This window comes from Puma concolor, chromosome C1 (genome assembly GCF_028749965.1).
Source record: "Puma concolor isolate L17-30 chromosome C1, mPumCon1.1.hap2, whole genome shotgun sequence".
Classification (NCBI taxonomy): Eukaryota; Metazoa; Chordata; class Mammalia; order Carnivora; family Felidae; genus Puma; species Puma concolor.
In genome coordinates this window covers 97658319-97674234 of record NC_141674.1, presented here as the reverse complement: position 1 = coordinate 97674234, position 15916 = coordinate 97658319, and the positions used below count along the sequence as shown (strand labels likewise).

General features: G+C 38.0%; 2 protein-coding genes across 8 annotated transcripts in view; both read left to right on the top strand.

Moving 5' to 3' along the window:
- Positions 1-5204, top strand: part of RSBN1 (round spermatid basic protein 1) — a 47217-nt gene extending 42013 nt beyond the window's left edge. The window contains exon 7 of the mRNA XM_025935294.2: positions 559-5204. Coding sequence (XP_025791079.1) covers positions 559-1029 — 471 coding nt within the window. The 3' untranslated portion in view covers positions 1030-5204. The remainder of the gene's footprint in view (positions 1-558) is intronic.
- A 2338-nt stretch (positions 5205-7542) lies between these two features.
- The window catches only part of PHTF1 (putative homeodomain transcription factor 1), a 91303-nt gene continuing 82929 nt past the window's right edge, over positions 7543-15916 (top strand). For 5 of the 7 annotated variants that reach the window (XR_015254997.1, XR_015254996.1, XR_015254998.1 and 2 more), the window contains exons 1-3: positions 7543-7678; positions 7993-8067; positions 8731-8787. Coding sequence is in view for 3 of the 7 variants with exons in the window: in XM_086717877.1 (XP_086574003.1) it covers positions 8023-8067; positions 8731-8787 (102 nt within the window). In the remaining 4 variants the exon portion in view is untranslated. Of the gene's footprint in view, positions 7679-7992; positions 8068-8453; positions 8499-8730; positions 8788-15916 lie in introns of those variants that run through there. The other 2 variants (XM_086717878.1, XM_086717879.1) reach the window with 2 other exon arrangements.

Below are 15916 nucleotides of genomic sequence, written 5' to 3'. Positions count from 1 at the left end.
TGATCTTATAGTTGGATACATGGGATGGTAAATTTAATTTCAAGTGCTATTAAAAGCTGTGTGTGGAGAGTGTCAAAAATCATTAACACAGAGCTTCCCAAATAGAATGCTTGAGATCCCTTTAATCTTTGGGATACCCGGTTGGCCCAGATGGCCAGAGGGTCCGGACTGCTCAGTTCTGGCTGTAAAGAGTCTCAGCTGAGGACCCCTTGGAGTACTGTGTGCCCTCATCTATAAAAGGCAACATATAAATGTTGTCCTTAGTTGTGGCAAAGAATATGTTATTGATACTTAGCTGCACTTTGAAATAGTTGTTTAAATGATTCCTTAGGCTATCCTGACTTGAACCTGTACTTTGTTATCAGAGAGGTAGTAAAATATGAGGAAAAATGTTTCCCAAGCATTACAGGAAATTTTAGAAAGTTGTCTGATACTTAGTATTGCCTGCCTTTAATTTGGCCCTACTACTGTTTTCCTGTGCTAATTCTAATACTTTGTTTGACTGGATTACTACACTACATATTTTGAAGTCTCATATAACTTTTCTTTTTTCTGCAGTGTGTACAGTGGGTGGATGAAGCTAAACTAAACCAAATGAGGCGGGAAGGCATTCGTTATGCTAGAATTCAGCTGTGTGACAATGATATTTACTTCATCCCTAGAAATGTCATTCATCAGTTCAAAACAGTGTCAGCAGTGTGCAGCTTAGCTTGGCATATAAGGCTTAAACAGTACCACCCTGTTGTGGAAGCCACTCAAAACACAGAAAGCGGTTCTAGCATGGACTGTGATTTAACTGGAAAGCGAGAATTAGAAGTTGACTCCCAGTGTGTGAGGGTAAAAACTGAATCTGAAGAGACATGCAGAGAGATGCAGCTTTTGACGACTGCTTCATCGTCCTTCCCTTCATCAGAACTTAATCTACAGCAAGATCAGATGACTCCGCCTATTCCAGTTTTAAAGGTGGAAAGTAGACTGGACTCTGACCAGCAACACAATCTACAGGAACATTCGAGCACTCCTGTGTGATATGTACATATTCAAACACATTTTTTAACTTTTTTAAATTTTGATGTGAAGTTATAGTTTTATAACTGGCTTAAGTTAAGTTTTATTGGAGAAATCTTGCCTATAATTCTATAAAGAGAAATGACATTCCACAAATGTCAAGCATATCTTTTTTACACAGATTATGCAAAGTTAAGAGTTGTATCTTATCCCGTTAGTACAGTATGTAATAGTGGGTCTGCTGCTACTTTCTGTTTTAAGGTGTGAGGTAACAATTCAATCTCTTCTTCAAATCAAACTGAGAATTCTCTGGAATAACAGATTCTTATTTGGTAAATTATTCACTTCCCTTAATTTTATCTTGCCTCGTCTCTTGCCATATTTGCTGTTTTTATGATACAAGGTCAGATTTATGCTTTAGTACTTGTGTCTTTATGGCACAGCTTCAATTTTCTACAGTAAAAATGGCATAGGTTGCAGGAAAGTGTTCCTGCATCTTGTACGTGGGCAAGTAAGTTCCAACCATAAAGAACAGGTAGTTTCTAACGAAAATCCAGTGGCTCTCTGGTTTCTTAACAAAAGAGAAAGCACAGCACTTTCTGATCCAAACTGTCTTTTTTTTTGTATCTGTTATTTAAAGCCCAGTGGATATTTCAATTAAAAATATCTAAAGATGAATAGTCCTTGGTCATTCATTATCCATGGTTCATTAATCTCTTCTAGAAACATGGTTAACTATGGAAGATAATTGGGTAAAAGAGATAATGTTGACATGATACTCTATCGTTCTGCTACCTAGCATCCTCACACTTTGTGTGGATACTTTTGCTTCTTAAACTGATCATGAGTATCAAACCTAGAGAATGATATCAATCTTTCTGATGAGGCTGCCATATGTTGTGCATGAAACTTAGGAAAAACTTTTTTTGTCACTTGGCTTCAATCTTTTCATGATAAAGATCTGTTGAGACACTTTGATTCACAGTTTTAACTGGTGAATACTTGGGTTTATTTACTATTACTGTGTGTTGCTACGGTCTAATAACGATTATGGCACTAGACTTCATCCTAGAGTTTCAGGTAAGCTAATGCTTAGTGCCTGAGTATTTAAAATTTTTTTTTTCAAACAGGCACAGTTCATATAGCTAGTGTAGTCTTAACTTTCTATTATTTTAGAATGTTAACATGATACACATTTCACTTTCTCTTAGTTAATAACACAATAGGCCTTTTGTTCATTAAAGGAAGAGTATTCCCCACACCTAAGACCAGATTCTTGTATCTACCTGGTTATAGTGCAATTTGGAGATTTTTTTCCTGGAGGGTGAGATTTGGAATATTTACATTAACATAGGCAAAAAAAAAAAAAAAAAAGATGCTGCTTTATTATGTCTGTCACCATGAAAACTCAGCTGCATCTTTTGAAATATCAAATATGAATTTTCTCTAAAATATTCTGAAATAGGCTAAATCTTATATAAATATTACTTTGTGCAATATTGTTGTGTAGTTTAAATGCATATTAGCAAAGTATAGAGGTCACTGTGTAAACCGATAGAAAAGTAACCATCAGCAAATACTGCAGTGATTAGTTAGAATCTGTATTATTCCTTATATATATGTATATGTATGTATTCTCTGTTACAAAGGATGAAGACAAATAGAGAAACATTTCAATGTAAACCATTTATGAATTGGAAGTGATGTTGGTTTTAGTTATCTTTGTAAATAAGGTAATTAGAATGGTATGAAAAGTAATGTGATTATTGCAGGGGTGTTTTAAAATCTTGGGTATAAATTCTAGGGTGAATTCTAGTTTATCAAGACTAGTTTTTAAAGGGACCTGCCTTTGAGGGTGTTTTTGTTATTTTGGAGGGGGGGAGGGGTTAATCACAAAAGTATGTGGATTTAGGTTTTCTCTGTTTTTGTTTTTCTGTCCAGAAGAATTTCATAGAGCTTTACTAGGCTGTGCAAAGTAGAATTCTTCTCAGGCAACATTTGCTTTTTAAAATAATCATGAAGAACAAGGTTGTTAAAGCAAAAACTTTTTTTTTTTTTTTTTTAATTTTTCTTGTCTTCCAAGATCCGATTTCCCCATCTCCCACTTGCCATCCAGCAGATGCCATCTGTCATCTAAGCTGGTCATTACTAATAAACAAGGAGACTGTCTCCTGACAGCCAGCACTGTGTATAATCACTCAGGAACCAGCGGATCTGCAAAGACCTACAATCAAAAGCAAATCCCCATTTTCCTTTTCCAAAACATTCTACCCTCACCTCCAATATAAACACGTGAAAAGAGTATACAAATGTTTAAAATCATGTACTAATAAATTCATTGTATGTTAGAATTGCAATAGAATGGAGAGAGAAACATTTAGCTAGTCATGTATCTGGAAACTGAATGTCCTATGTGAGTATTAGATTTAATAGCATGCTTTAAAGACTGATGAATATAAAAGCTCAAGTTTTGAGTTTATTACTGCTTTCAAAGTTGTATCCTAGTTTAGTGATACAAATGATTGCAACTTTTCTAAATCTTGAAATTATTTGGTTTGGTGGAGTGAGGCATGGAGCAATCTGGCGTCTTCTGATTTGTAAAGTAGTGATGGCAGTGAAGTTGTAACTGAAATTTAAGCTGATCTTCCTTTTTGGTATATTATCTGTTGTGCCAACTCTTTGAGATTACTTGCAGAACGTGGCTGTAAGTTTGAGTATTTTGTGGAGCAGAGGGATATTTTAAAAATGTGCTTATGGAAAGGACCCGATAAACGAATATTCCTAACTTAGTAACTAGAATGATTTTATGGTATTCGTAAATAAGGATAAAAGTCTTCCCCCTGCCCCAGAAGTCATTCTGTAATTACCAATATATGTTAGGAGTAGGATGATGATTCAAAGAGGTATCCCAAATTCATAAAGCAATAATAATAATAAAAACCTACATATTAGTTTTCCCCTCCAAATTTTTAACTCTTTAAAAATGAATCCCTAAGCTTAATTGTACTTTCAATTTGCTTATTCAGTACTTAGGATTTGTTTCACTTAACTTTATTATTTTTAATTAAAATCTTGAAAGGTGCCCTTTCCCCTTGGAGACAGTTGGAATATCAGTTGACTAACATTACAAGCTCTTGTAGGGGGAAAATGGAGCTTGTTAAATAAAATCCTTTACCAAACCTTAGGAAAAGATGTCTTGCAACATCTTGCATCAGTCTTAATAGGCATAAAGTTCACACTTAATGCCTGGAGAAACTTTTGCTTATTGCCTTTCCCTCTATAAATAGTGTCTAGAATGAAAACTAATTTAGAAACAAGACTCAAAGATTCAAGAAAACCCTTAGTGAATATATTCTTGATCATTAATATTAGCCCATTATATTTTCATCTGTATTTGCCATTAAAAATTTATTTGCATTTATACTTTTAGGATAATTGAGTTTGTGTCTTTCTAATAAATCTATTTTATCATTGCTACAGGTTAAAAAAAAGAGCCTTTCACTAGTACATGGCAGAAGTTCATATTTCTGCTAAGTTTTTTTTTTTTTAAACAAGTGTAGCTGTATTTATTGGTCATGCAGTAAGTAGAGGAAATGTACAAGACAAATGTTTTTCTTTACCACATAAGGGACCTATGCTCATCCTGAAAGTTTGTTGCTTTAAAAGCAAGTATCTCCATAAATATTATGGCCTTCCATTTTCTTCATAAATTTTTTATGATCCACTTGTGCATGTAGTTGAGACCACTGTCTCTTAATATAGCACTTTTCAATTCTCTAAAGAAATACTTATGTACTACTTCTATCACATGTTGTAAATTTTCATGTAATAGTGTTTTCTGTGACTAAACTCCATTTTGATTGGCAGCTAAGACTTTTTTTCCTGTGGCTTTAATTTATCTAAGAGGTCTTTGCATATAGATGAAATGTATAATTTGCCTGGCGGACTATTTGCGTTGTGTGGCCTTAGTTTGTTTATTGACATTAACGAGTGTTTTAAAAAGGTTTTTAATGAATAGTCTTAAATCTAAATTTGTGTGAATAATAATCCTTTTAACACAGTGCTTTTTTGTAGCTGTCTAAGTGTGTTAAATTGTTAAGCTATTTCTTTGTAAAATAGGACAATGGAATGCATAGAGGTTTTTTTTTTCCCTGTAAAGTATTTTTTTAATAAACAAAAGTCTGATTTGTCCTTTACTTATGTTTCATGAGAAAATGAATAGTACGTGTGAATTCTAGATACCTGAAACCTGTTTTTAAAGTATTAATCCTCCCACCTTGTTATGTCCCCATTAGTTTCTAGTATTTTAGAAAAAATCTTGTGACCTTCCTAAAAGAAAAGGTCATAGATAATGAGAAAATGCCGTCACATTGAGGTGCAGCTAGTTTGGGGGAAGAAAAGCTACACTTGGCATTTGTGGTAGTTGTGCCTTCTGATGCTTAAATTGGGTTTTTATCTACTTGAGGACAGCCAAATTGTTCATCTGGCTGTGCCCGTATTTTTCAAAGTACATGCGTGCAGTGTTAATGAAGATGGTGAGCAGACATTTTGGACATCGTTGATGTATTAAGTGATACAATGCAGTGGATCTTCTTCCTCCAGATTTTGTGTGAACTTCTTTTTGAAATACTTGTCCTAAGCCCTGATAGACCTTGGTTGGGAAGGGAACTAATGGTTTTTCAGTAAGTGCTGTGGGCCATTTAATATTCACAGCCTTTAGTATTTACTAGGTAGATAGCAAATACAGGTGAGAAAACAGGCTTGTTAGGTTGAATAAATTGCTGAAGATCACACAGTGCTTTAATTGGAACAGGGATTTGAATGCAGTTCTTGGTTTAAAGCCTATGCAGTGTTCAGTGGCCGTCTTAGCACTGAAAAGTTTGTAAGATGATTTGCCCCTTCCTACTATTCCCTAATGCAACTTCAGTTCTTTCATGAATTCCCCAAAAAGTCTCTGTGCGCTAAGCAACGAAGTAAAATGTTTTTGTTATTAATGTAATTTAGGACTTAAATATTTAAAGATGACTTTCTCATTTGTCACTTTTTTTTTTTTTTTTAAGTTGGCCATTTGTTCCGAAACCCAGCAGAATTATGTTTAAGAAAGGGGGAAAGCTGTCAGGAAACAAACCAGAAAGGGAACCACAGCCTATGCGTGCCATATAAAAATCAAGCCTGGATGAAATAATTTTTAATTAGTTCTGTAGGAGTTATTTATACTTTTTAGTGGATTTTCCTTAGCAGTAGAATGGGATAACTTCACCTTACCCCGATTTAATAGGCAAGAAATGTTTGTAAAACATTTAGAACCTCACTTCTCAGTGAGCTTTCTGAAGTGGTAGCCGATGTGCCATTATCTGTCATTAGCTTTACCTGACTCTGCTGGGGCAAGCAAGGACACTGCTTCAAGTGGGGTGGGAACGGCCGTTAGGGGTCAGTGTTCCACTAATGGCCAAAAAGCCCTGTACTGTAGAGGAAAGCAGCTCAAAACCTTAGGAAGGTATCCTTAGATACTCCTTTTAGCGCGCAGCCATTCCTTTCTCCTGACCCCTATCAGCCTGCTCGAACTCTTAGCCTAGAGACAGTTCTTCCCGCCGCCACCCTCCCCTACCCTAATTTGGGAAACGTGCCCTGGAACTGCGCCAAGCCTTGGCCCTCCTCTTCCCTCAGTCTCGAGCACCCGCAAAGTTTAAATCTCAGAGCTGCTGAGAGTTAAGGGTGACAAGCAGCCCACCGCGCCCTTTGTCCGGGGACGGCGTAAATGCAAGAAAACTGCGTTCATCCAGCCCAGACGGAGAACCTATGTGCCAGGCGCCTGCCAGGCTCCAACCGCACTGAACCCACAGCCCTTTAGGGAAGACAGACAGTAAATAATGGAGCACACAAAGAAACCTGTAAGACAAAGAGAAGTGTTACAAAGGAATGAACGGGCAGCTCTTAGGACATTTGGACCGACCTCCTTCAGGTCGACGTCTGGGCAAGTCGTTTCTCAGGAAGTGACCTGACGCGTGATCTGAGGGTCGTGTGGCTCCCCAGTCCCTGCGTCCGGGAGCCCGGCGGAGGCCCCCGGGGCCAGGCCCGGGCGGGGGCGGAGCCACTTTCGTGCAAAACCCGGAAAGCGGAAGCCGCAGCGGGGCTGCACCGTGGTCTGCGGCGCTGCCCTCGCCCAGCTCGCGGCCGGCTGAGTCACGGCCCGCCCGCCCGCCAGCCGGGCCTCGCAGGACGCCCGCCCGCCCTTCGCCCCGCAGCGGCTGCCTCCCGCGCCGGGGTTTGGGGGGGGCCCTCCGCTCCGCACCCGAAGAGCCGGGCGCCGAGCCTCCGGCCGTTGCCGCAGCCCCTGGCGGCCAGCGAAGCCCTCCTTCACGTCTCATCCCCGTCCTTTCCCAGTTGATTCCTGGCTTATTTGGGGGTCGGTCCGGTGACCCTGAAGGTCGCGCTTGGAGGGCGCCGGGGCTGCGGCAGCAGACTGCCCTCCTCCCGGCGCGGGCGGCCGGGTGCCCCCGAGGCCCGCGCGGCCGCCGCGGTCTCCATGGTAACGGCCGCGCCGGCGTCTGCGCCCCGGGGGGAAGATGCGGCCTGCGGCGCCCGCCGCCTCTCCCCCGGCCTCATGGCGGGCCCGGGGCCACTGAGGGGGAAGGTCCCGGCCGCCGGACTGCGGGGCAGCGGGCAGCAGGTGAGAGCCGGACGCCGGGGAGCGGAGGAGGGGGTGCGGGCCAACTCCAGCCACCTGCCCTTCCCACCCCTCCCCTCCCCTGCAGCCTTGAACACACTCGCACCAAATATCGCAGAGACGCTTCTCCCGGCGCCACTGCACCAGAGGTTTTTGGTTTGCTTCTGTTTTTGTCTTTTTTTCCTGGCAACCAGCCGGAGAAGGAGACAGTCAGCAGCTCATGGAGACGCCGAGAGAAGCGCTTTTTGAGTTCTACCCAAACTGGGAGAGTACCTTTCAGCAACCGGACTCACCGACTGCTTTTCCTTCGTTTTCAGTGAAATCCCATTCTCTGGCTGGAGACACAGATGGCCTCAAATGAGAGAGATGCTATATCGTGGTACCAAAAGAAGGTAATATCAACCTTTTTTTTTTTTTTTTTTTTTTATTTGTAAAGCAGACTTCCTGCAAAATGCCCCCGCAAAGAATCCCCCGTTAGCTTTCCCTAAGCTCGGTAGTGCCGGCAATTCCAGCACGCTGTCCCTCTCCCAACATCAACGGACAAACCGAGGCGCAAGGTCATTAGGTCTTTTAGGCTCTGTTCCCGGTCCCCGAATAGGACTCTCAAGTCCCCTCCCTTCTCCAGGCCGCATACACCGTGCCCCAGCAACGCTCTGAAAGTTTGCTTCTGATCAAACTGCTGTGTTTTTTTTAGACGTGAAACTTGTATCTTCACAGCTCAGATTGGTACTGGCAACAGTCTTACTGAGCTGTCCGTTACCTTTTTATTCCTCTCTAGTTTTCCTACTGATGTTTTCCTTAAGAAGTGGAAATATCTTGTAAGGTAATGCTTAATTTGAAATATTTTGGACAGTACTTTTTAACTTACTTTTCGATCCATCTACTTTAGACTTTTGAGTGCAACAGTCCTTTAAATAACTTACTCTAACCTCTGAGAAGCATAAACATTCCCCAGATATTGTATTGATGCTTAGTAGTTTCGTGACTTTTGTGACATTTGACCTAAATAACAGGATTTCCTTTGCATCATTCAAATAGCCTGCTCCCTATTTCAGATTGGAGCATATGATCAGCAGATATGGGAAAAGTCAATCGAACAGACTCAGATTAAGGTAAATTGATTTCTTTGATTCTAGCTTTGTTTTACTGAATTAATGTGGAGAGTGGTTTGCACTTTTTATAAAATCTGCACTTATCCACCAAGTCTGGCATTCTTTATTCTTTGAAGTCTAGAAGGAAGACAAAACACTGCAAGCAGAATGATAAATGACAGTTGACATTTGACCTCAATATCAGGGAAATAGAGAGGAGTGTGGTTGGTCTGTGATGAATTAGAAAGCAAATGTCCCCTACAAAGGGGGCTGTGGCTGCTTAACTCTGGTCAGTTTTATTCTGTGGCAATGCAGGCCAAGGACTGCCAGAGCCTCAGGAAGATGCTTTTTTATGCGAAATATCCAGACTTTTTTCAGAGCATCTTCCCTCCCCCCTGCCTTTCCGCCTCCTCCTCCACTTCCTCTTCCACCGCCTTCTCCCTCTTCTTCTTCCTTTCTTTCTCCTTTTTCTCTAACCGTGCAAGCTACATCACATCCATTTGTGGCCTGAATCACTTTTTCAATTACCGGTTTAGAGTGTGGTCTTAAGTTTTTCAGGTTCTTAAACTTTTTTCTACCCTGCTCTTAGAACTGAGCAGATTCATGGGGTTATTTCATGTTAACCAACCAAAAACTGATGTGTGATTCAGAATGCCAGTTTATTAACTTATAATAGGGGAGGGGAGGGTTAAATAATCTAATGCTCCAGAGTCAGGGTTGTGGTGTCAGTATGTACTGGGACAGGTGGGAGGTTGGTGCAAATTAGTCACGGGAGGGTTGCTTGGTAGCCAAATGTTATTGAATAGTCTTGAGAGATGTGGAAAAGCCTAAAGACCATCCCAGCCCCTAAAAGAATGTCTCTCCCTATTGACTTTAATACTTAGATCTACAGATTCAGGGTCTTACTTCCTTGGAAAGTGCTGAATAATGGCTGGCAGATTCTTCTTTTTGGACCTTGCTATTTTAAACATTTGTTGCAGATCCTTTATTAACACTTAAAAAAATACATGTATGTGTGGGTGTAATACAATTTAATAGTTTTGTTTATCTATAAGTCACCTTGATTGCCCTGGGATGTTTAAATCTCTGGTGAAATACATTTAACCAACACTTGTAGGGTGCACAACAGGCCAGTCAACTACAAAGCTGTTAGAACTACATGGTACATGGCAAACTTTTACAGTTTTGTGCTGTCCTTGATTTTTTTTTTATATTAAAGGGACATGGGGAAGGATGAATAAACTCCCACATTATATTTTGTAACTCTCTAAAATCCTGGCGATTTTGTGAGTTGCTGTAAAGTACTGATAGTAAGATGTAATGAAAAGAGCACAGAACTGGGAGTGAGATCCTCTTTTAGTGATCTCTAGCCTTGTGATCTTGAACAGCGCTGTAGTGTCTCTGGGTTTTGGTTTCTGTATCGTTAAAAAGATTTTATTGACTGCCTTCCCCTACCCAACTAAAGATTTTCTCAACTCTCGTTTCCGTGCCATTTTATGCAGACCTTCCTTTTAGTATACCAAATCAAAAGTATTTGTTAACCTGTGCATCTTCATAGGCCTCAAAGCAGGAATTGTGTTTGCATCCCATTTTTAGAACCTCTTGATTCTTACTAGGACCTCAGTATCTGTTGCTCAGTTTAATTAACGCTATGTATTATATATGTTTTTATTCATTGTTCTGTCACAAGGTAATCTACCTAACAACTCCTTAATGTATACTTTGAATTTAGCAGCAGTGGAAAGGATCAAATTAAAGACAACTCTAAAAATTTACTAAGCTAATGTACCAACATGTTCTAGGCTTTGAGAGTACAGTCAACAAGATATATATGAATTTCACAGTCTAGTGGTGGTGGGAGAAGAGCCAAGGTATCTTTTCAAATATGTTTTCGTCTCAGACAAAAATGGACCAAAATATAGGACACAAAGTATTTAATGCAATTTAAAAATAGATTACACAAACATAAATATTTTTGACAAAAAAATTAAAAAAAGAAAATTAAATAATAATATTAACATCAGATCACCGTACAATAAAATTAGAAATTACACAATACACGTATAATTCAAGAGGCAAGAATGTACAATAGGGAAAAGGCAGTCTCTTCAACAAATGGTCTGGGAAAACTGAACAGCTACACGCAAAAGAATGAAATTGGACTATTTTATTTCTTTTTTTTTTTTTTTTAATTTTTTAATGTTTATGTTTGAGACTGAGACAGAGCATGAACAGGGGAGGGTCAGAGAGAGAGGGAGACACAGAATCTGAAACAGGCTCCGGGCTGTCAGCACAGAGCCCGATGCGGGGCTTGAACCCACGGACCGCGAGATCATGACCTGGGCCGAAGTCGGACGCTCAACCGACTGAGCCACCCAGGTGCCCCTGGACTATTTTCTTATACACAAAAATGAACTCAAAATGCATTAAAGACCTGAATGTGAGACCTGAAAACGTTAAGACTCCTAGAAGAAAACATAGCCAGTAATTTCTTTGGCATTGGCCTTAGAAATTCTAGACCTGTCTCCTCAGGCAAGGGAAACAAAAACAAATTTAAAGGATTGAATCAGCATCAAAATAAAAGACTTTTACACAGCAAAGGAAACCATCAACAAAACAAAAAGGCAATCTGCTCAATGGGAGAAGATATTTGCAAATGATCTATCCAATAGGGGTTAACGTCCAAAGAACTCTTACAAGTCAAGACCAAAGAAGCAAATAATTGATTAAAAATGGGCAGAGGATCTGAAAAGACACTTTTCCAAAGAGGACATAAAAGTGGCCAACAGAAGCATGAACAGAAGCTTAACATTTCACCAAGAAAATGCAAATCCAAACCACAGTGAGATACCACCTCATACCAGTCAGAATGGCTAAAATAAAAAACACAAGACCCAGCAAGTACTGATGAAGATATGAAGAAAAAGGAACCTCGTTCACTGTTGATAGGAACGTAAATTGGTGTGGCCACTGTGGAAAACAGTACGCAGATTGCTCAAAAAATTAAAAATAGAATCACTACATGATCCAGTAATTTCACTACTGGGTATTTACCCAAAGAAAACAAAAACATTAATTTGAAAAATTGCATGCACCCTTGTGTTTATTGAAGCACCACTGACAATAGCCAAGATATAGAAGCAACCTAAATGTCCATCAGTAGATGAATGGATTATATATATATATATAACATATATATATAGTGGATGGTCCAAGGTGGATGGACCTGGAGAGTATAATGCTAAGTGAAATGAGTCAGAAAAAGAAAGACAAATACCACATGATTTCACTCATGTGGATTTTAGGAAACAAAAAAGACCAAAGAGACTCTTAAATACAGAGAACAAACTGGTAGTTGCCAGAGGGGAGGTGGGTGGCAGATGGGTGAAATAGATCAAGGGGATTAAGAGGATGCTTAGTGTGATAAGTAGCATACAGAATTGTTGAATCATTACATTGTAACCTGAAACTGTATGTTAATTATACCTCAATAAAAAAGTAGTAAAACAGATTAAAAGGTTATTACCACTGAAAAGAGAAAAATTTGCAAATGTGGGAACATGGCAATAAAAATAGTGATTATTTCAGTTAAAAAAAACTTCAAAATTATAGAAGATGTAAATTAAAAAAAATCTTAACTTGGGTTATGAAAAGTGTATGAACTCTTCTGCAAACGTTTTCTGAGCTACTGTGTTTAAGGATTTTGCTAGGTGCTGAGCATAAGAAGAAAAGTACTTATGAACAGAAGTATAGTATTTAAGAGAAGAGCAAGTAACCCTATCTGGTTGGAGTATAAGGTATATAGATGAGATGATAGGCCATAAATCAGTTTGGAGCTGACTTGAATGCTTTACTAAGAAATTGTCATACTATTCTGTAGAAAACAGAAAATTTTTCATGGTTTTCGAAGAGAGGAGCCACATCGTGTTTGTGTTTTTGAAGACTAGACATTACAACAAAATCTATGGAATGTTTCTGAAGTAATACTTGATAAAATTATATTACTCTAAAAATGTATATATGAACAAAAAAATGTCTAGATTGACTAGGAAGAGTTATAGAGATTCAAGTTAAAATATGAAGAATCTAGAGAAACAAAACAGTAATTCCAAGAAGGGAAAGAAATACCAAAAATAAAACAAAGGCAGTCATTATGTATTCTTCAATTGCTAAATATTTGTTGAGCACCTACCTACCATATGTCAGGTAGTAGACTAGGTACTAATGTCTACATAATGATGAGCAAAAACGCTCAGTATTTTTCTTTGCATGGAGCTTAAAGTGGGAGAGGAACAATAAAAATTCTCTTAGTGAATAAAAATTCGTAATAAATGCTAAGAAGGACAGCTGTTCTTTACAAACTATTATACTTACGACAAGGGAAATGGACTTAGTCAAGGTGGTCAGAGAAGCCTTCGCTAAGGAATTGATACTTCAAATGAGATCTGAAGGATGAATAGCAATTAATTAAGTCAAGAACAGATATACTACAGAAACCTACAGAAACTCAGAAAACAGGAGGAAGTACACTTCTCAACTCGTTTTATGAGCCCGGTATTATCCTGATTCTAAAGCCAGACAAAGACATCACAAAATTCATTGTGAACGTAGGTGTGAAATATTTAAGAAAAGATTAGCAAACCAAATTCAACAACATATAAAATGGACTATCTACTGGGAACAAGTGGGGTTTATCCTAGGAATGAACATTGGTTTAACATTTGAAAATAAATTAATATACCATATTAATTGAATAAAGGACAAAACTGCATGATCTCATTAGAGACAGAAAAAGCATTGGACAGAATTTAATGCCCATTAACAATAAACTAGAAATAAAAAGTAATTTCCTCTAAAAAAAAAAAAAAAAGTAATTTGCTCCTAAAATCAGGAACAAAGCAAGGAAGTCTGCTCTCACCACAGCTATTTAACATTGCTAACCAGTGCTGTAAGGGAAGGAAAAGAAATAAAAAGCATTGAGATAGAAAAGAAAAAATTGCCTTCATTCCTGATATGTACCCATATTTAGAAAATCCTAAGGCACCTACAAAAAATTACTAACATTAGCAAATGAGTATAGCAAGGTCTTTAGAATCCAGGTCAATAAACAGAAGTCATGTATTTTTAAAAACCAGCAATGACTAATCCAAAAGTGAAATTAAGAAAAGGATTCATTCAAATAGCTAAAAAAGAATACAGTACTTAGGAATAAGTTTAACATAGAAAGTATAAGACCTGTCCACTGAAAACTACAAAACATTGCTAAGAGATATTAAAGATCTAAATAAATAGAGTAACATTTCACGTTCATGATCTGAAAGACTCAATATTGTTAAGTTTATTGTTAAGGTGGCAGTTCTCTGCAAATGCGTCTACAGATTCAATATAATCCTTTCAAAATTCCAATAGCCTTTTTTTTCTTTTTTGGTAGAAATTGATGAGCTAAGTCTAAAATCAATAAAGAATGCAGAGGTCTTAGAATATTCAAAAAAAGTTTAAAAATAAGAAAGACTTGGAGTACTTACATTACTGGATCTCAAAATTTACTATAAAGCTATAGTAATCCAGGAAATATAGTATTGGCATGAGTAATAAATAGATCAATGCAACAGGATAGAGTATCTAGAAATACATCCTTATGGTTTTGATAAGTTGGTTTTTGACAAAGATGCCAAAGCATTTCAAGGGAGAAATGATAGTGTTGTCAACAAATTGCACTGGAACAATTGGATATCCACATGTATAAAAATGAGCTTTGATTTTTACCTCACATCACACACAAAAACCAATTAAAATGGACCATACACTTAACTGTAAAATCTAAAGTATAGATTTTCTAGAAGAAAAGATAGAAGATCTTTGTGACCTTGGAATAGGACAGATTTCTTAAAAACATATCTATAAAGGAAAGATTGATAAGTTGGGCTTCATAAAAATTTAAAATTTATCTTCAGAATATCCCACTGAAAAATGAAAGCAAGCCATATGCTGGGAGAAAATATTATACATATATATAACGTGTGTGTGTGTGTGTATATAATACAGTGTTTGTATAATATATAAAGAACTCTTACAACTCAGTAAGAAAACTACAACTCATCAAAAAAACCAATATAAAAATGGGCAAAATACTTGAGTAGATATTTCACCAAAGAAAGCATATGAATGGTTAATGAGCACAAGAAAAGATGCTCAACATTATTAGTCATTAGGGAAGTACAAATTAAAACCATAGGGAGATACTACCATTAACTTGTTAGAATGGCATGCAGGAATTAGAATGCTTGTACAATGCTGGTGGAAATGGAAAGTGGAAAATAGTTTGGTGGTTTCTTAAAAAATTAAACCTGTACTTCACATATGACCTAGCATTTCCATTTCCACTCCTGGGGATCTATCCAGGAAAAATAAAAACACACGAGCACATGCAAATGTTCATAGCAATACTGTTCATAATCGCCAAAAACTAGAAAAAATTCCAAATGTCTATCAATTGGTAGGTGGAGAAACAAATGTGTTTTATCTACGCAATGGGATACAACTCAGCAGTTAAAACTATTAATATAGGGAAGCCTGGGTGGCTCAATTGGTTAAGTGTCATGGTTTGTGAGATCGAGCCCAGTGTAGGGTTCTGTGCTATCAGTGCAGAGCCTCCTTAGGATTCTCTCTCTCCCTCTCTCTCAGTGCCTCTCCCCTGCTCACACACTCACGCGTGCATGTGTGTTCTTTCTCTCTCTCTGTCTCTCTCTCAAAATAAACAACCCCCAAAAACTATTAATACATGTTACAACATAGATGAACCTCAAAAATGTTATGCTATGTGAAAGGAACCAGACACAAAAGACTATATATTGTGTAATTCAGTTTATGTGAAATTTCTACAAAAGGCAAATCTATAGATTAGAAAGCAGATTAGTGGTTGCCTGTGGCTGGGGGATAGGAACAGAGACTTATTGCCATTCTTGCTTTTGAATTGATGGAAATGTTCTTAAGCTTGAATGTGATGATAGTTGCACAACTATATAAATACACTAGAAATCTAAGTTTGTTAATTACTAAAACTACACACCTGAAAATGGGTGAGTTTTATAATATGTGAATTATATCTCAATATAGCTATTTTCTTAAGTCACACCAATAGAAAAAATTA